The sequence below is a fragment of the Sus scrofa genome, chromosome 15 (assembly GCF_000003025.6).
Source record: "Sus scrofa isolate TJ Tabasco breed Duroc chromosome 15, Sscrofa11.1, whole genome shotgun sequence".
Classification (NCBI taxonomy): domain Eukaryota; kingdom Metazoa; phylum Chordata; class Mammalia; order Artiodactyla; family Suidae; genus Sus; species Sus scrofa.
Genome location: NC_010457.5, coordinates 103,110,589 through 103,132,175, shown reverse-complemented (window position 1 = coordinate 103,132,175; position 21,587 = coordinate 103,110,589). Strand labels below are relative to the sequence as shown.

At 38.8% G+C, this 21,587-nt stretch overlaps 1 protein-coding gene across 11 annotated transcripts in view; it reads left to right on the top strand.

Moving 5' to 3' along the window:
• The window catches only part of SATB2 (SATB homeobox 2), a 209,590-nt gene that overhangs the window by 40,049 nt on the left and 147,954 nt on the right, over nucleotides 1-21,587 (top strand). For all 11 annotated transcript variants that reach the window (XM_021076069.1, XM_021076076.1, XM_021076074.1 and 8 more), the window contains one exon: nucleotides 2,031-2,207. In XM_021076069.1, coding sequence (XP_020931728.1) covers nucleotides 2,031-2,207 — 177 coding nt within the window. The remainder of the gene's footprint in view (nucleotides 1-2,030; nucleotides 2,208-21,587) is intronic.

Sequence of the window (21,587 nt, the reverse complement as noted above, 5' to 3'; positions counted from 1 at the left end):
TCATATACCAGTATGTAAGAGTTAAAAGGTCTAAATGGAGGCTATTCCCTGCTGCTAAGGACTTTCATGAATGGGTCCTATAAAATGCCATTATGCTTGCTTAGCAAGATTTTATAACACTTTTCACCTGCATCAGGGCAGGAGCCCTGTCAGACTTGTTTTCACTTGTATCACTGGAGCCAGGGGGTTTGCCTGGCACACAGTAGGCAGGAGGTATTCAGGGACTAAACGTTGGATAAATGAATGACCACAGAGATGATTGGGAGGAAATCTAATTTGTATTGTTCATTACATGTCTTACATGTAATTGGGAATAAACTGGGCATTTTATTTATAAAATAAATAAGCTTTGGCTGTGCCAGTGCTGGTCACAATTAAAAGATGTATTTTGTAAGGCACCGGTGTCTAGGCTAAATTCTCTTCTTTGTCTAAAACAAATCAGTCTGCCCTACCCTTATTTCCCAAGTTCCATGGAGCTATACTATGGATAGTGTATGGGCAATGGACAATAATGCTGTTTTGTTGTTCTTACAAGTGAACTCTCAGATAATAGTTGTCCCAGGTATGGAATGGTGTGACTTGTTAGTCTGTTATGCAGGTTTAATAATAATTACTATGATCTTTAATGATAACAATTCTTAATGAGTATTATTATTGTTAATAATGATTGTATTTAATAATTACACCCAATACTTATTATCCTTAATAATAATAATTAGCACGTGGGAACCAGTTATACCATTGTATTATCTTTAGCACAAAAATCTAAATCTGTGACCTGGTAGTTTGCAGAGTATCTGCTCCCACTCTCTGCTTTCCGGGCAACAGGGAGAGGCTTCTAGAAAAACTCCTATGCATTCTGTGTGTCAGAGGCCATACTCATGGATGTCATTTTACACAGAGGTCTTATTTTTATCATGAAGTGCTATCACCGCGACCAGCTAATCTTCCACCTTCCCTATCTCTCTGCCTGCCCACTTTTCCTTCATAACTTTTGATTTTCCTACACAAAGAGAAGACCCAGAGCAGACCCTTATTCCATAACATACTAATTTGTGTGAATTACATATGTGTTTATTACTTGTAAAACTTTGATCTTCTTTGGCCGTGGCTATGTTTAGATTTAAATGCCTGTGTGACTTTAAGAAAAAATAAAAAACAGTTGATAGAAAAACCTTTAGCGAATTAAACATTTTTTAGCTTTTCACACGTTGATACAAAGCAGAGAAATATTTCAGTGACAACAGATTTCAGCAGATTTTCAACTGTACTAATTTGCTTTATTCTTTAGGGTAGTTTACTTCTTTTTTTCTGAAAACACAAGCAGAGATATTCCTTTCTAGTGGTAGTGGGTGTTAATATATAAAACAATTTTTAAAAAGACGAAGTTTCCTATTTGTATGTTTATCTTGACATAAATTAAAGTCATTTAAGGCTTTAGTGAGCCGGGTCTTTTCAGGTTGATTGATGGCCTATTTACCAGGATTTAGAAAAATAAAAGATACAAGAGGGGCTTCTTTTAAATTCCTGTTGAATTTCTTGTACATATTCACGTGATCGCTCAGGCCCTCAAATCAAATATTCCTCCCTACCAGGTATCTTACGACATTTCTAGATGAAAACAGATCTGCTCTGAAAATAATAGTTCTTATGAATAGTTAATGATAAACCCATAGACACAAGGATGCGTGGGTCTAGAAGGTCACCTTGATCTTCCCCTCGAGCTGGCTATTAGCTCGAGGTCTCTCTGGACACCTCTGATAGGTGCACAGCACTTTTTAGGGACTGGAATCTGAGGGCTTCTGCCACTGCTCAGGGCAATTCTGCTGCAGTCTGATAGTAATCATGGAAGGGGAAAAGAAAAATCCACTGCTTTCCCATTAGGCCCATCCGACTAAGAGGCTTGTTTAATCCAAACCACTGGCGATCACAGATGAGCGACTTTTATAACTGTCTCTTCCCTTCTCCTCATGGTGACTGAGATTTGCTTTGTAACATTTGTGTTTTGCTCTTGAATTTTGTCCCCGCAGGTTTGATGATTCCTGTCTTTTGTGTGGTGGAGCAGTTGGACGGCTCTCTCGAATATGACAACAGGGAAGAACACGCCGAATTTGTCCTGGTTCGAAAAGACGTGCTTTTCAGCCAGCTGGTGGAGACGGCGCTCCTGGCCCTGGGGTACTCCCACAGCTCCGCGGCCCAGGCACAAGGTATTTGTGCATCTCCCCTCTCCTCTTGTGCCTCCTGTGTGTCATGATGTGACGAGGAATGTGTTCCCTGAAATAATTCTCCAAACAAGGCTTGGAGGAGAACAGTCAGATTTAGCATCTTTCCCAAAAAGTGAATGGCAGAGTGTTTCTTGGAGAGTCTTGTTTTCTGGTTACTTTGGGAAGCGTTTGACCAGTACCTCTCGAGCCACCAAAATCAACTTGGCATTTCAAAGTGATCATCGAAGGTTTCTTTTGCATGGATACCTCAGTTATTTTCCTTAAGTCCCTAATTTAGTCTCAAAGTGCTGAAGCATTTGAGTCCTCACTTATCCACACTTTCGTATGTGATCTGTAAGCTTTCGGTTTTCTAAATTTTTTGCTTTGGGCCTGCAGCTTCTGCGCTTGATCATCAGCTTTTAGTTAAACAGAAAAATATGTATGCCTCTTGCATACTGTACTTTTGTATCTTTGAAAACCGCTCTGTAGTTCCGATGTGGTCCATTCATTAAAAAACATGTTCAGTGTCTTTGTGATCAATTCATTTTATCTATTTAATTAAATACTAAAATTGCATCATTATTTCAGTGTGTATTGTACAGCACTGGGGAACCCATTGTGAGCTTGGGTTGCTACACTCTGAAGCAGAGTCCATTGTTCTTTCATGCCAAAGAATTGACAAAGCAAATAACAACAAAAATACCCCCAAACCTTGAAAAATGGAAAAATAAATTTTTGAACCAATGGAATGATCATCTTTGTTTTTCCAGCTGAAATGATTGAATTGTATAGTTTATGATAAAGGTTATAACAAAAGGACAGAGACATGTGATTTCCAGGTCTCATTCCAGTATTAATTTTCCTATATTACTGGCCTTACTTCACATTTGTGTATGTGCCATGGATTTTTGCTACTTTTAAAAATGAATTCCTCTTCATATATTTACAGAGAACTATCAGTACGTGCCTCTATCTTAATAAAGATAAGGAAATGGTGAGAGATTAAGCAGTTTATAGAAAGTTACAAATATGGTGACCAAGGTGATGGGACTTAAAATCCCAAGCTCCTGAGTCTGCTTTTGAAAGCAGATTATTACTCTAAAAAATGTTTTAATTAAATACTCAAATTATATCTTAGTTCTATCAAGAAAGCAACCCAGCTGAAACCAGGGGATCAAGAATGTCTTTCCAGGGCCATGGATTATTATGAGTTGAAGTGTGCCCTGAACCCAAGCGTTTGGCCCATCCGGGTGCAGTAGTAATACATACAGCCAAATCATAGAGTCCACTGCTTTCAAAGCAGTGTGATAAAGGATGATTCATTTCCTTTCCTTCTTGTGTGAGGGATTCAAGATTTGATCCCAAGCAAATTGCGTACTGGACACCATTGCTTTTATTTCATGCTATGTGCCTAAATGAAATAAAAGAATTCCCCCTCCTTCCGCCCAATAAACTTTTCATGCCATTTTAGGGATATTTTTCTCTGAATGTAAAGGTCATTGTATCCCACTGCTTGCATCCTGGTGTGCCAGCTTCCTGTTTGACAGGGCTATCCATCTCAGTTAGCACGGCTGCTCAACGCGCCGTGAGCTCACATGTGGAGCACAGAGCACTAAGTGGCCAAGATTTGATTCTTGGCACATGCTCAGGGAAGGGGCTCTCAGGAAATTTGCACGAGGGAGCCACACTGTTCCATTCAGTGGTGTGGACTGGGAGTTCCACTCACCAAGGTAGATGCAGTAGCACGAAATATGGTCTACAGTGGAGGGTTAAACAGAGACAAGTCAAAGCGAATATTTGCTCCCCCCCATTTTTGAAAACCATGGTTAAAAATGACATTTTTAAATAGTATTACCTTTTAAAAAATTGAATCAACATTCTGAAGTGCTCTAGATTACAGATATACTTTATTTTGTAGATAAGCAAAGGTTAATCGTTAGGTCCTGCACTGGAATTTCACAGAGGGGGTAAAAATCAGTTTGTTAATTTTGTTCTAAATGAGATTGGTGATCTCTGTTTTGGGTACATAGAAAAACTAAGAATTGCTTATTTTGAAGTGTATGTATTAGATCTCTGTTGTCATTCACATAATTACATGTGTGCAGTTTGGTGCATATTCATCATAGAAAAAACAGAATGCATGATAAGACAGATGATTCCTGTGCAGGACAAACAGCAGAGTGGGAGAAAACTAGAAAAGGAGGCAGAACAAAACGTGACTGCATATTCAAAGGCCTGAGGTTGTACATATTTAGCTTTCTGTTTTGTTTTTTTGTTTTTCTGTTTTGTTTGCTTGTTTAGGTAATTCCCCCAAGGTGGACCTAGCGAATGACTTTTCAGCAAGGAAACTGTTTCTGAACACTTTTCAGGAAAAGTTAGGCCAAACTAAACTTCAAGGAGAGCTGATTTCTTGAGCCTTTTTTAAAAATTGAGGCTCTTGTCTTTGGAATGGATTAGCAATGAGATCCTGCTGTGTAGCACTGGGAACTATGTCTGGTTACTTATGATGGAGCCTGATAATGTGAGAAAAAAGAATATATACATGTATGTGTAACTAGGTCACCAGGCTGTACGGTAGAAAATTGTCAGAACACTGTAAACCAACTATAATGAGAAAAAATAAAAATCATTATATAAAAAATATATAAATAAATAAAAATAAAAATTGAGGCTCTTGAGGAGTTCCCTTATGGGTCAGGGGGTTAAGCATCCAGCATTGTCACTGCAGTGACTGGGGTCCCTGTTGTGGCAAGGGTTCAATCCCTGGCCTGGGAATTTCCACATGCCCTAGGCACAGCCAAAAAGAAGAAAAAGAAAAAGAAAAAAAAAAAAAATTGAGGCTCTTAAAATGTGATTTTTTTTCATTTTGACATGACCAGAAAATAGATTCAGTGACTGAATTGGAATAGTATTCAGATTGCCTCTAAAAGAGAAAATATATTAGCTCTCTCATTATTTTGGGGTAATATGTTCTAATGACAAGACAGAATCCCTGTGCTCTTATGAATGCAGGAGAGTCAGTTTCTTTTTCTGAGTGGGCGTTCCCTCCAGATGAGCTGAAGGGATTTATTAAGAAAGAATATTTGCTTATAAAGGATGATAGAAATTCCACTAAAATGGAATTCAAGGGTTTCTAATACCCCCTACCCATTTTACAGTAGCTGTCTATTTGAAGCCAGATATTGGGACCCAAGAAGGGATAAGGTCATAAAATAGTGTCATAGTAAATCATGGGCATTATGCTTCTAATTGACCCACACCCTCCATTTCTGAGAACACATACCATTAACTCTGTGATTCTCAAGGATATGAGATGCAGGATTCATCTGATCTGCTGTTTTGAATATACAAAACCCCTAAAGATGGTAGGCTCTTGGCTTTTCCCACAATAGGTAGCCTAAAGCCTAGTAAACAACAAGCAGATTTTACATTGTATGTTGAACTAAGAGTTAGTATATATGGATCAAAAGTGGTCCTCTAGCCTTTTGAAAGAGGTTAACTAGGGAACTGCTATGCAGTAACCCTCCCCACTAAACTCATCGCTCCCTTTATTCATCTTTCTTCTTTCCTTTCATCCTTTCAGTTTTGCTCCACAAGGCTTTTGGTAATAGCCTGGGCCTCTCCACTTTGTCAAGAGAATTCTCTGTCCCACTGATTAAGTAGCTATTCGTACTTGCGAAGGTAGACGGTGGACTTTGAGAGGTGGCGGTGATGGCAACGTGATTGCTCACTGTGTACATTTGACTTTATTTGTAGGTGGACGTCTTATCTCTCTCTCCTGCTTCCTATTTCAAATTTATTTTAAATTTTGTATTAAACTTTATTTTAGACCAGAAATTATTACATTTTATTTTAATCATTATATTTTAGGGCTGCAAGTGTAGCATATGGGAGTTCCCAGGCTCTAGGGGTCGAATCACAGCTATAGCCGCTGGCCTACACCACAGCCACAGCAATGCCAGATCTGAGCTATGTCTGCAACCTACACCACAGCTGGTCCTTGTGGCTGGTTATTTTTGGGGTCATGAGTATGAAAAAATTATGAGTTTAAGAGGAAATGTATTAATCAACATTTTTTTCTTATTTGTGTTAGAATAATTAAATTTATGTAGTGGTTTAGAATATTTTTTAAAAGTGACAGAAATTTGTTTAATGCCATGTTATGGGAATCAAGCAGAGTGCCACATATAGCCACAGTTATATAAAATTTCACATATTTGCATAAAAAAGACAAAGGAAGTATATTAAAATATCAGTGGGGTGGGTGGTGGTATTATTATGTGGGATTTTCTTCTTTTGCTAGTCAGAAAAATAATAAGAATAATGACATTCCTGTCACAGCTCAACAGTAATGAATAGACTAGTATCCACGAGGACAAGGGTTGGCTCCATGGTCCTGCTCAGTGGGTTAAGGATCTGGTGTTTCCGTGCGCTGTGGTGTAGGTCACAGATACAGCTTGACTTTGGCGTTGCTGTGGCTGTGGTGCAGGCCAGCAGCTACAGCTCTGATTTGACTCTTACGTAGCCTGGGAATTTCCATATGCCGTGGGTGTGGCCCTAAAACGACAAAAAAAAAAAAAAAAAAAAGGATAAAATTCTACTTTTTACATTAATTTTTCACTGAAGTAATGAAAGCTGGTATTTCCACCTTATTACCTAATTTTGATAAGCAGTTCACTTTGTCCCTAATTTATCCCATGTGTGAAAACTTGTACATGATACAGATGCATTTTCATTTTAAAATTAAAAAAGAATCAGTAAGTCATCATTGAGCCTCTCTGATGTATATAAACTAACGGAGTTCTTAGAGATTTTTTTTCTTTCTCAGCCACACCTGTGGCCCCAGATATGGATGTTCCCTGGCCCCAGCCAGACATTGAACCCATGCCACCACAAAGACAGTGCTACATCCTTAACCTGCTGTGCCACATCCAGAGCTCTCAAGGGTTTGTTTTTTTTTTTAATTGAAATATAGTTGATGTACAAGGATTTTTCTAAAGTTTTAATAGTGTTGGATAATATAAATTGAGCATTTACGATGTCAGTCACTATTCTAAGATTTACAGTACTGACTCATTTCTCTTTAACAGTTTCCCATTTCATAGATGAGGAAACTGAGGCAATTAAAGAGGGGAAGTTGCTGTGGGGGGCTAGTGGGTGGAAGAGGTAGGATCTGAAGCCTAGTTCACCACCTCCTGAGTCAGGCCCCCTAACCACAAGCTGTCCTGTGACAGACCTGATCAGTGGGAGTTTAGAGTTGAGGTAGGAGTCAATCTTTTTTTTTTTTTTTTTTTTTGCTTTTTAGGGCCACACTTGTGGCATATGGAGGTTCCCAGGCTAGGGGTTGAATTGGAGCTGTAGCTGCTGGCCTACACCACAGCCACAGCAACTCGGGATCCTTAACCCACTGAGAGAGGCCAGGGATCGAACCCGCATCCTCATGGATCCTAGTCAGGTTCGTTAACTGCTAAGCCATGAAAGGAACTCCAGGAGTCAATTCTTAGTAAATGCTTGCTCTTGTGCTTTTTGACATAAGACCTAAAAGACAGGAATTTTTACATACATAATGATTGTATATTCAATAATAATAAGTTATACATATTTCATTTCCATGATGAAATATATAGTTTTTTTTTCCAGGTGACTGAGACAGATGTCATTAAAAACAAAAGACAAGCCTCACAGAATTGTTTATTCAAGCCAACTCCTAAAACTAAAGAGAGAGGGTGTACAGTAGGTTGAATAATCCAGATATACCTTTCTTCTTATGAAGCCAAAATAATTCCTGATAGGCAGATAAAGCATATTCCTTAGCAATTCTCATCTTCAGATTAATTACTTCAGTAGTATTAAATGCCTACTTTGTGTCACTCACTGTTCTAGGTTATGGGGATAAAAGAACTGGAATAAAATCTTGCCTTCAGGAGTTCTGTTGTAGCTCAGCAGAAATGAACCCGACTAGTATCCATGAGGATTCATGTTCTATCCCTGGCCTCACTCAGTGGGTTAAGGATCTGGCATTGGCATTGCTGTGGTTTAGGTCGCAGATGCCGCTCAGATCTGGCGCTGCTGTGGCCGTGGTATAGGCCAGAAGCTGCAGCTCCGGTTTGACCCCTAGCTGGGAACTTCCACATGCCACACCTGTGGCCCTGGGGAGAAAAAAATCTTGCTTTCAGTGGAGTTTACACAAGAAAAGTTTACTATGTGGGTTACTGGTTGATTTTCACCCTCTGAGCTCAAAAATACTAAATGTTGAGGCTCAGGGGAATAGAAATACACATAAAATTTGTTTACAAATTTGGTTCTGATTTATAACTAAATGTTCATTTTGTTCCTGGAAAACACTTAAGAATTTCTCTTCCTCTTGTTAGCTTTTGGAAATAGATGACAAAATGGGAAATATGGGTTAAATGTCTAGGAAATCCTTGCTTTGCCACATTAAAGAAAGCTATTTATTTGACTCTTCTGTCCATTGTTGTCACCATTTGAAAAATAGGCCTATCGTTGGCTTTGATTTTTATTGATGAAACAAACTCTTTTGCTCTCAGAGGCCCATTTCTTCAGAAAGCAAGGTTGGCACCTGTGGTAGGAATTTAGTCGATGTTAGTCCATGAACAAATGAACTTACATGTATTTATTATACTGGAGAAATAGGCATTCAACAATTAGCAACGTATAGTCAATTTTGTTTCATTTATGCCTTGTCCACTTCTTACCTTTTTCCCACTGGATTATTTCTTTTGTCTTTTTTTTTTTTTTTTTTTGTCTTTTTAGGGCCACATCCAAGGCACATCGAGGTTTCCAGGCTAGGGGTCCAATCGGAGCTATATCCCTGGCCTACACCAGAGCCACAGCAACACGGGATCCGAGCTGCATCTGCGACCTACACCACAGCTCATGGCAACACCAGATCCTTAACCCACTGAGGGAGGCCAGGGATCGAACCCAGGTCCTCATGGATGCTAGTTAACCTCATGGGTTTGTTAACTGCTGTGCCAAGACAGGAACTCCCTTAGTAGCATTACATATCCAGTCAAGGTTCAGATTTTCCTAATTTACTAAATACATGTATATAATTCAAATCTGGAGGCATACAAATTTATGTATTACACTTGATGTATCTCATAAATCTTTGACTCTATGGGTTTCCCATTCTCTTAAATTTAAAAATTTTTGAAACTTATGTCTGCTGCTTTAATTCAGAATTGTTTTTATCTTGCTAAACTTAATGAAAACCCTACTCCTATAAATGCCTGCAAATACTGTGATTTCAAATAAACAATTAGTAAACTCAATCATAACCTTGGACAGTAATTCACGCTTTTTTTTTTTTTTTTTTCTGAAGGAGGATGGTTAAAAGACATGTTGTCTAGAGCTGAAAGGTTTTTCATGCTCTGAAAGTTTGACATTCTCCCTACTGAAAATGTTTTAAATGATCTCTTCTTGCCTTGTCTTTCTTAGTTTCTTTCTTTGGTTCTTGCCCTCTCCCCCCCCCCCCCCCCTTTTTCTTCTTTAATTAAACTCTCATGTTTGGGAGACTCTCAGATGTTTTTTCTTTATAAGGGCAATGTTGAAAAAGGTGCATATTTAGACATTTTAGGCCTTGGAGCAAGCTTTTAACAAACAAGCTGCTTTTTACAAAATTCTGTGGCTCTCAAAAGAGAGCTAAAAAAGCTACCCAAAATTGCTGTTAACCGTGTTCAGCCCTCATTAGAGCTGGACAGGCCAAAATGTAAAATACTGTCTGGGCCGACACAAATCTTTAACAAGCCCCCATACTCTTCTCTCCTCTTCTGTATAAAATTAAATATTCATGTATGTGTGTGTGCACATATATTTCTTCACCTGCACACAGCAAAACCTGAAACAGTACTTTTTCTCTAAATGGCAGGGGAAAAATAATGATCTTCTTCCTTCTTTGTCTAATATATACTTAAAATCAAATATCTAACATAGGTGTTTATAGTTCTGTATTCTTTGTATCTGTTTATGCTGTCATAAACATGTGTTATTTAAAATACATAGATATGTAATTATGGCTCACATGAAAGTGAGCTGATAGAATTATTGTCTATATATAAATTTGTAGAGGGGGAAACCCTATCCAACTTGATTTGTTGAATGCCTAGGAATTGAGTAGGAAGTACTCTTGATTAAAAAAGGGGGAAAAAAAGTGTTAAGGACAGTGAGTAAAAAAAAAAAAAAATCTACTTTCACTTTACATCTGACCTTGCAATTTCTCCCAGAATGTCCAGCTGAAAAAATTATATAGGGGGAAATAATTCATTAAAAAAAACTACCTCATTATTTTCTCTATTATGAGGGAAGTGTTTTACAATGCTTACAGTTATCTGTTTTGTTTGGAGCAATTGGCCTTGGTGGCCATTAGCTTTGGTGTATTTTTTTTTTTTTTTTTTTTTTTTTTGGCTGCCCCCGTGGCACATGGACGTTTCCCAGCCAGGGATTGAATCTGAACCACACCTGTGACCTACACCTCAGCTGTGGCAACACCAGATCTTTTAACCCACTGTGGTGGGCTAGGGGGTTGAACCCGTGCCTCCATGGCAAACCAAGCTGCAGTTGGATTCTTCAGCCACAGCGCCACAGCGGGAACTCCTGATGTATTTTTTAAACTGCTTAAAATCCTTCTAAAGGATTGCCCATGACCTGGAGGGGACTGATATCTGAGGTCTGCATTTTGGCATTCATGTAAAACCACCCATGTTAAACAGATTGACCCACAGTGATATACAACTTTTATTTAATTATTAAAGTATGTCACATTAAAAATATATGGCTTTTGAGGAGTTATGAGTAGGAAACCTACAATCTAAAATTGGTGATACTCTGATACAATTTATATTGTGATTAATTTTTTATTCTATTCCCTTCAAAAATATAACTTTTACTAATGTATAGATTTAAAGTGCAGGGTAGACTCATTTGCTGAGAACCCACATCTTTTTGTGCTTTAGGAAGATGCAGTAGAGATTCCGTTGAAGAAACTCATTTGGTAAAAAGCATAGTCATAAATGATACAATAGACAGTGCTGTTACCTTTTGGGTAGATCCTTTATATTTAAAGCTCTGCATTGATAAGATTCTCAGTCTTGGTGCTATACCAGTCATATTCCAGTTCTGAAGAAAGTCTATTTTGACATTCGTGATGGACAGTAAAAAATTCATGGCCATAGAGAATTTTGTAATAATAAAGTGCTTTATAAAAACTCCCTGCTTCCTTTTCCCCCTTTTGTATATGGATAAGAGCTCTGTCATCTACATCTTATTTATAATTTGTTAATTTTTTGTGAAATTGTGAAATTGTAGATATTTTATTTCTTATCTTAATGTATATTTTTCATTTATACTTTGAATGTCCCAATTTTCTTAGATACCATATTATTGTATTTAAACATCTTTATGGGATATCAACTCCATGATAATTCATTATTGTGTAGTGTCAGAGGGCAGTTTATCTATGACCTTTATAGGCAGCTTGGCACTTGAAGCTGAGCCCTGTGATGTCAGGAGCCTCTTCTGTCTGTGGTGTAACAGAGCTCGGCAGTATCCGTGGGAGGTGAGAGTGAAGAGCAAGCATTCAGCTGGCCATTTGGTCACTCATGGGCTCCTTGGTTTGGTTTGCAAGGTGCCAGATAGATTTTATATGATTGTGATGAACATTTAAAACCCAGTGCTTTGAAAAGCAGTGTTTTTTTGACAGCAGCTTTGGGCACTCTAAAGAATCTTGGGTCAAGATTCTGCTTGCTCAAAGGCAATAATTAACAAAATTATTTGTGTGTCAATGAGAGAAAACACAAAGGTTTTTCCCTATCTATCTGCCCCATTTTGGTTTGAAGAAATATTACCCAGGACAGAAGAGCAAATCTGCACTACTGTTTTACAAGCTCATTACTCAGGTTGGAAAAAATTGCTGCAGGCTATATGCAAATAGACAGTGCCCGAGGTTTCTCTCAGCTGGCAGGGAGAAATCCACCCAACATATTCTTTCTGTCAGTTTTGTAAATCAAAGAATAAGTTGCTGGAAAGCTCATAGCACAGATCTCTGTCCTCAATGATTTGGTTCTACAAGCCCTAATAATCTCCCAGGTGAAAACTGGGTCCGTCATCCTGGGAACCAAATTAAGAGGGCAGTCTGTTCTTAATCAAAAGCTCTGACCAGTTTTACCAACTTCAGATGGTGGTTCTTTTCGAGAATACATGCTCCAGAGCCAGAGTAATAAATAACAATTTAAATGTCCTGTTTTATTAATATAGTGATTCCTTAAGGGAAGGGGAAGGCTTCTTTGAAAGGGGATCTGCTTTAGACACTCTGCGAGGAAACAGATATCAGAATTATTATTATTATTATTGCTATTGAGGCCTGCACCTGCGGTATATGGACATTCCCAGGCTAGGGGTTGAATCAGAGCTGCAGCTGCCGGCCTATGCTACAGCCATGGCAATGCAGGATCCAAGCTGTGTCTGCAGTACACCACAGCTTATGGCAACGCCAGATCCTTAACCCACTGAGTGAGGCCAGTGATCCAGCCTGTGTCCTCATGGATACTAGTTGGGTTTGTTACCACTGAGCCACAATGGAAACTCCAAGATGTGAGAATTATTTGGAAAGAAAGCACTTTATTAAGATCTCTAGTCCTCTAGAGCATCATTGGAAGGAGTGTGGTTGAGTTTTACTGTTCCCTTTTTGTTTTTCTTTTTTTCTTTTTTTTTGGCTTTCTAGGGCTACACCCTTGGCATATGGAAGTTCCCAGGGTAGGTGTCTAATCGGAGCTACAGCTGCCAGCCTACACCAGAGTCACAGCAATGCAGGATCTGAGCCTCATCTGCAACCTACACCACAGCTCATGGCAACGCTGAATCCTTAACCCACTGAGCAAGGCCAGGGGTCAAACCTGCAACCTCATGGTTCCTTGGTGGATTTCTTTCTGTTGCACCACGACGGGAACTCCTTACTGTTCCCTTTTTATGGAGAGGGGCATTACAAAGAATCTTTTAAAGATTGTACCTTAATTATCTGGCTCTGTCACGTTCATTCACTGAAATATTTCTTGAGTGCCTAGATGTGCCAGGTATTGTTCTAGGTGTTGGGGATGCAGCGAAGAACCAAACCAAAGAATCCTGCCCTCACAGTACATCCCAGTAGGGGAGATAGAGAATAAACTATAAACATACAATAAAGTGTTAGATAGGACCTGGCAATAAATTATGCTTATATTGACCCTATTCTTTCCATCTTGTCTAGAAGGAGGTTTTGGTACATTTGGGCATCTGGAAAGTAGCCACTTAGCCAGAACGAAGTTGAAGAGTTTGTGTGTGTGGTGGTGGTGGGGTTTGTCTTTTGTCTTTTTAGGGCCACATCTGCGGCATATGGAGGCTCCCAGGCTAGGGGTCTAATCAGAACTGTTGCCGCCCCGGCCGCCGCCACAGCCACAGCAATACCAGATCCGAGCAGCTTCAGTGACCTACACCACAGCTCACGGCAACACCAGATCCTTAACCCACTGAGCAAGGCCAGGGATCAAACCTGCATCCTCATGGTTCCTAGTCAGATTTGTTTCCTCTCTGCCATGACGGGAACTCCTAAAGTTGAAGGTTTTGAATGGGGTTTGAAGATTAAAAAGAAAAGGATGTAGGTGCTTGAAAGCGTAAATTTCAGTTTTCTGAAACATTTACCTATTGGAACTTTCTCAAGTTTGGAATAGGACCACTGTAACATTGTCAGAATTAGCTTAGAATTATGCCATGGTTTAGTTTTTATGAGGGAAACTGAAATTTTTATGTAATAGACATGCTATGAATATATTTAATAAAGTTAATGTTATTAACTCATGAATAATATTAGGCACTAATTTTTATTTAATGCTTCTTATACACCAGATACTCTTCTAGGTGCTTCACGTATGTTCAATCATTCAATCCTCATAATAACTCCCATGAAACTAAGTACATGATGTAATTGTTCACATTTTACCAATGAAGAAACTGAGATTCAAAGAGGTAAATTGCTTGACCGACACCAAAAACCACTCTAGAAAATATGTACTTAGTGAGTATCCCATTCAGTGGCATTATATTTCTAGTCTGCCAATTTGATCTGGAATTCAAACTAAGAGTAATTATATTTTACAGGCATAAACCAAAGATTGACATTTTGGAATTAGTAAGTGAACATATATATGTTTAAATTGAGTAGAGGGCTTGTTTTGAGTTTAAATAACAAAATTGAACTTGCTATCTTGGGATGGCATTTCATGAGAACTTATTTTTTATGAGACCCCCATTTTCGTATATCCAAGCTCCTTATAAACTTATACATTTAGAAAAACCACAACTCTTTTTAGTAACAAATACTTGTTAATTATAGGAAACTAAAAAATACAGAGAAAGGAAAAATAAGACTCCTCCCACCATGGACCTACCACCTAGAAATAAATGTAGGTAATACTTTGAGGCACTCTTCCGCAGTTATAGTGCTGGGCATTCTTTTATGTAGTTGAGGTCACATATGCAATATTTTCATCTGTGGTTTTCCACTTATAATGTATAATTTACATATTCTACATTATTATTTCTAATATGACATAATAGTCAAGTTTTTGGTTTTCAAATCAAATGTGATTTTCTTTTGATGATCTAGAAGGATTTACGAGTGGTCAGTAAATTAGGAAGTGTTAGTACAGACGCTGTGCCGAGGCCAAGCTGGACAATCAGAGTGACCAACTCCAGTGTTTATGTGAGAATGTAGTTATCCTATGAAAGTAAGTTTCTTCTCAGTTCATTGCAGGTAAAAGGCTGATTATTTGAAAAATAATCCTGGCATTGACCTGCTTTCTTTCTTACCTCTTGCCTCATGGTAAAGAGTTAAGTTTTTTAATGTTGGAAAAGAGTTAAAAGACATTGTGTCATTCAGGAAACTTTGGTTAATTGATTGCATATTTTGTTTTTATAATAGCCTTGTTCTTACCACATTTTGGTCTTTCTCCTCTTTAAAAAACACATACGCAGCATTGTGTGGGTTAGTTACTGAGTGCTTACTAGTTTCCCAATGACAATCCTGTGTTAAAGATGTCCCTTGGCCCAGGAATTAATAACTGATGACAGTTTGTCCATTTTTTAGCCTCTGGTTTTTGCTTCGTGCAGTAGGATAGAGATTTTCTGAAAGTCACTGGGGGAAACTTTTAGGGAAGATTTTTTTCCCTGAGTTTGAATTAATTGAGTACAGCTCACTACTGGAGGTAGGGAATTTGTCAAACAAGTCATGAAAGCTCCCAGGCCTGCAGGAGACATGGGTGGTTCTCCCTTTTGGTGGTTTGTTTCTTGAGGACCTCAGATCCTGCTGGGCATGGGAAAGAGGTGAGCATCTCTCCATCTCCCTTCTGTTATATTTGTTCTAAGACTGAAACAACTTCTTTTCATTGTCTTCCCTGTAGCTTAGCAGGGGTAAGATGGTTTAGTTAGAAGTCACGCATGTGGAGTTCCCATTATGGTGCAGTGGTTAACGAATCCGACTAGGAACCATGAGGTTTCGGGTTCGATCCCTGGCCTTGCTCAGTGGGTTAAGGATCCGGTGTTGCCGTGAGCTGTGGTGTAGCTCGAAGACGCGGCTCGGATCCTGCCTTGCTGTGGCTCTGGGGTAGGCTGGCGGCTACAGCTCCATTAGACCCCTAGCCTGGAAACCTCCATATGCCTTGGGAGTGGCCCTAAAAAAGGCAAAAAGACCAAAAAAAAAAAAAAAAAAAAGTCACACGTATTAGCCATCTACCCTGCACCCTTTCCTAGCAGTGTCATTGCACCCTTTCCTAGCAGTGTCATTGGCTTTTTCCAGTCATCCATGCCATTCTAGTCATCTCCCTTTTGTGTGCTTTTCTGGAGTCATTCAGTTCATGCTGAATTCTGTCCTCAGAGCCAGGGATCACTCTCTTCCTATGAGATGATGTTAGTGGCCCTTGTTAAAGAGAAGTATGTGCTTTCAATAAGTATTTAGGTGTGTTTTCGTAATAGGCATAGGAAGGACTGGTCAGGATTTATGTAACCCAAATTATTTATTAAAATGTACTTATGTGACCAAAAAATATCAATTCGTATGATCTATGAGTTTTAATTATGAAACCATTGTTTTGTCATGGTTTAACACATTAAGTTATAATTTGCTACTCTGTTCCTTTTTTCACTTGTAATCCCTAGTGGACATTAAAATGCACCCATTTGCAGTTTTTTGTTTTTTTTGTTTTTTTTTTTTTGGCTGTGGCCATTCCTGCAAAATTTGGAAGTTCCTGGGCCAGGGATCAAACCCATGCCACAGCAGCAACCAGAGCCACAGCAGTAACAACACCGGATCCTTAACCCACTGAGCCACCAGGGAACTCCCCCATTTGCAGTTTAACATCGTTAAGATCAATAACTGCTTTTTTGTCTTATTTATTAAAGGAAAATTTCCTCTTGTGACTAATAATAGGATTATGACTTTGTCTGAGTCTTTCAGCAGATATTAATTCAGCCAGGTAAATAAAAAAGAATAGGCTCAACTCTGCTGTAAATCAGGAGAATTTAAAACACATGTGGGTGTGGTGTCTTCTCTCAGGAGACTGAGATGTCATTTGGTACTTGATAGGGGGTCTTGGCTGCATTGTTTTGAAGTTTACTAAAATAACCAATTTATTAGTCCCCAAAGGACACCCCAATAGGATATTTTTCTCTTGTCCCTCACTGGAATACCTCAGTATTAGTAAGACATAATCTTGTTATGTTTTCATGTTATGGTTACTCCTTTAAAAAAAAAAAAAAGGAGTGGCATGCATATTGTTGCCAGTTATAGTGCTAGTGACCTCAGAGCTTGCTATGTGCCAGGGCATAGGGTAACTTCTTTAATACTCATGAACCATGTATGGCAAAGGTCTGATTATCCACATTTTACAGCCGAGGAAACTGAGGCACAGAGAGGTCAAGTGAATTACCCCAGGGTACTCCGCAAGTAAGTGGTGGAGCCAGGATTCAGATGTTGAAACCCAGGCATTCTGCTTCTTGAGATAGTGGCTTAGTCACTACACCCTGCCTCTGTGGGGCATGATTAGACACTGTTGTGATAGTGAATATAAATAAAGGCCTGACCTAATATAACTAGACAAACTCATTAAAATGCTACGTACCTCTTTTTCCTTTATTTATCTTGTCTTCTTAGTTGATTGAGGGACAGGAACTTCACAGACTTTATGGGTGCCTTCTACTTAATCTGAAATATTTTGATGCTTCCGGAAAAGTGAGATGATTTAATTTCACATATAATTGCATGAGGAATTATAAATTATGTTTTCTAAAATACCTATGACACTAAACCACAAAATGAGCAGATAAAACTGATTTGTTCTCTGACAAATCAAGATATACGGCAGTGTTTTTGTTACAAGTGCCGTCGGTGGGGATGGAGCAGCTGAACAAGCTGCAATATGACAGGAGCGTTCCCAGGCGGCACTGCTTGCACAGGGCATCCCGAGGTGATTTACAACCCCTACTAAAGTTTTTTGTTTGTTTGTTTTTGTTTTTGTTTTTAAAAACACACTGTCAAGTAAAGCCCAGGTTGAACTACTGAAGTCATGAAGTGCAGATAGAGCTTTGTAACTAACCTTCCTGAGCATGAACTTATTCTTCAGGAAAAAGTTGTTTTATCCTGTGGAGAGAATGGACCATTTTCAAGGCACTGGGAGGTGACATTTAGAAAATTCTCCCTCTTAAGTGCATTTAAGTTTCCTGGAAGGTATGTGTTGACTTCTTCTGGAGGGCAATTTATTTATAGTAAGACTTGAGTAAGAATTCTTTTTTATTCTCTCTGGACTAAAAACAGAGTGTGTTGTAGGTCTCTGTGGTGGTGAAAGGCCAAAAACTCAAAATTTGGATCTTGTGAGTTTAAGCACTTCTCAAAGGACCTGTGTCCCTAAGCTGCCACAGTCATTTGTTTGTCCTGAATTTAAAAAAGACTTTGAAATGTGTGGAACCAAAGTAGTTCTGTTTGTCATACTAGGGATTCTGGGAAAATAAGAGTGTTATCTTCTGTGTGGGAGAGATTGATATGGGTTGATTGCTGGTAGTACTGGATTATTGCACTGGTTTTGTTGGATGATGATGGGCTTTTCACTGAGTCTGCCAAAATCACTCACCTGGTCCCTTTTGTGATCCTGACAGCCGATTTACGACGGATGGGGAGGAATGGGAGGGAAGATCAGATCTTTGGGTCAAAGACAAAAGCAGAACTTCATAAGGCAGGTCATGATCTATGTTGTATCAAATTCCAGCCTGACAGATGAATTCAGATATAAGGAGAAGGTTTTCTATGTCCCTGGGACTTGTATTAGATGCTTTATTTAATATTTTCTCTTTAGGTACATTTTCTATTATGTGTAACGGAATTGGTTGAAAGTGGTTATCTAATTTAAGCGTTAGAATTTATCAAACAAACCAAATGAAACAACACATGGTATTGTACAACCCTGTGAGGAAGTGGAAGTAAGCCAGGTTAAGTTTTGAAAGTCAATGTGACTGATAACATTTCACAGGTGTACAATAGTTTTTTGTTTTTTTTAAAAAAACAAATATCTAATTTCCAACATAATGAATGTAAATGGTTAAAAGCATATGAACTTGCTAGTTTCTTTCTTTAGGGCATTGCTAGGAATTGCTGGCGAAGAGCCGACGGTGGTGGCTTAGCGCATCTGCTCTCAGGCCAGCAGAGAGCAAGCTGTCCAGCTCATGTGGTCCAGCAGGGCCTTGGGTCTCCAGTGCTAGGTCTTCGGCAGTCCTGGTCTTGTTGAGGACAGGATGGCAGAATGTGTTGTTAGGTTTTGTGGAGTTTAACTACTGGGCTTTTAATCTCGCTTTTACCACTTCCCAGTTCTGGGACTCTCTGCCCTGCCTCCTGGTCTATAAAGTAGGGGTAATAATAATCATCTCCTTCCTAGGGTTGTTAGAAAGATTAAAAGAAACAATCCAGATAAGGTACTTTACACAGGGTAAGGGCTGGGTACAGGTTTGTTGTTATAATTACTGTCACTGTTATTAATACTTTACAAAGCAGAAGCCAGATATTGTACATTAATTTTTTGTTTGTTTGCTTTCCATAGTCTCCATTCACATAGTTCCTCATTCTGAGATTCTGGATGTGAATTACCAATATTATTTTCTCAATCATTTTGATTATTTTTACAGTATAGGATACACTCTGATACTCATAGTGTTTTGATCGACAGAATCCTATTCCAGGGCTCCACGTCAGCTTGGAAAAGAGTTGATTTCTTTTTTTGTGGACAAAGTGTTCTGCACTGCATTGACTTCACTTTTTTTCAAAGAATTTAGTCCATATTTCATATATGCTAACAATGTAATAAAATCCCCCCCCCCCGCAATCATCTGGTTGAGATTGTGTGATTTTAAAAAAAGAAATGGCTTTTATTCATAACAAATGAAAATATTAAATATCACTAATGGCTTTATAATCAAATGAGCTAATTTTATAGTCGAGTGACAAACACATAGCATCTGTTCAATCTTCTCCTTCTCTTACGCTCTAAATTTCAGGTTACCTAAGTAGGAATGCCACTTGCCTATAGTGGAGTTTATCTATACACAGCTTTTCTGCAGTTGTCATAAAAAACAGGCTATTTTCCCTGTCATTCATTCCTCTTCCAAAATAATTGTTCATATCTTTTCTTCTGCTGAGGTTCCACTTGTGGGACTGCCTCAAAACAAATCTGGGGCTGTGTGGAGCGGAAGGAATGTAAATGTTTTCCCTAGGGACACATTGTCAATAGGTATTTGTGTCATGGAAAATTTGAATGTCATGTCACCTTTGAATCATGGCTCCTTTTCATTCTCCTTCCTGGAGCATCTTATAGGAGATAGCTTCACTTTGGTCCACTTTTACACACACTAAATGATCACAGCTTAAAGAAAAAAAAGTAAACAATGATAGTTGTATAAAGAGCCCAACTAGGTAAAGGTAATAGGTCATGTTATGCTACGTCCAGTTACTGTGCAACATGATGCAGTTAGCTTGTAAAAAGGGCAGTAAGAAATGAACCGGCAGTGAACTCCGAAGTAGCAGTTTTAATTTATTCTGATTTATTAACTTCTTTTCCCCTCATCTCTGTAGCCTTCTTCCATTCTATTTCTCTCCTTTCTCTTAGTATTTAAAATATTTCTGTCTCTCCTTGCCCTTTTTTTTTTGAGCAATATTATTTTAAAAAAAATTTAAGGATGAATTACCTGTGGGGAAACACAGCATTTGAAGACTTTTCCCCTGCCAGCTAGTAGATGTGTGGTCCCACTGTGTTTTGGTATGGGTTTATTTTAATATTAGAATTACCAACTGAAAGCTAATAATACTCTAAGAAAAGTATAATTATGAAGGTAAATCTGTATCAAAAATTGCATGGTATACCTCAAAGTCAAATATAATTATTAGGGGATAGTCTCCTATTTGATAATTATCCATTCATAGATTTGTACATAAAGTAGTGTTTTAAAAATTGTGTATTTTTAAAATTCATTCAGTTTTTCCCACAAAGTATAATCCACTAGATTTTAGGTAAAATAACCCACTTTGGTATAATAGAACCACACCTATATCGAAATAACTGAAACACACTAAAATAGAAATATAATGTTCCTTCTGCCAAATATTATGATGTGGCTCCTGCCAAGTCCCGGTGCCCACTCCCTTCTGGATCCAGTTGTCCTATTTTTAACTTTCCCAAGTACTCACCCCTGCCGAGGCCTGTGCATATGACAGCTACCTCCTTACCCTGTGGCCATTTGCAGTGGCAGTGGGGGCAGTGGTGATGCTCCAAGCCAGCAGAGGGGGGTTGGTGGGGCTGGGAGCAGCCCTGCAGAGAAGGCCAGCTCTCAGGGAGTGGCTCAGGGCCTGGAGGCTGTCCTCAGAGGCCGCAGAGAGTAGGATGGAACCTCGCATCAGGAAGGAGACAGGCTGGCTCAGGAGGGGCACGGTGCAGGTGCTAAGGGACTAGCTTCTAATCATAAAGGTTTACGCGGCCACCGCACACTTGTGTGGGGAGGCATTCGAGAGGTGATGGGTCACTTGGCAGTGAGCAAGCGCAGTCTCACTTGGGGAGTGAGGGATGAATTCATTTAACCAAATTTCTCATGAATGAAAGAGTCACCTTCCCATCAAATCAAATCTACTGCATTTTCATGTAGTTTTGATAGTGATATGTTTCGTTAATGTTTACTCAGTTATTTTTTAGCCGGCATGCATCATTAGTATTAAATGCGTGTTAAAGCAGTATCATTTTAAATTATAGCATACATAGTGCTAACGAGTTAAAACAATACTGTATAGCACTGTCAGTGAGTCAT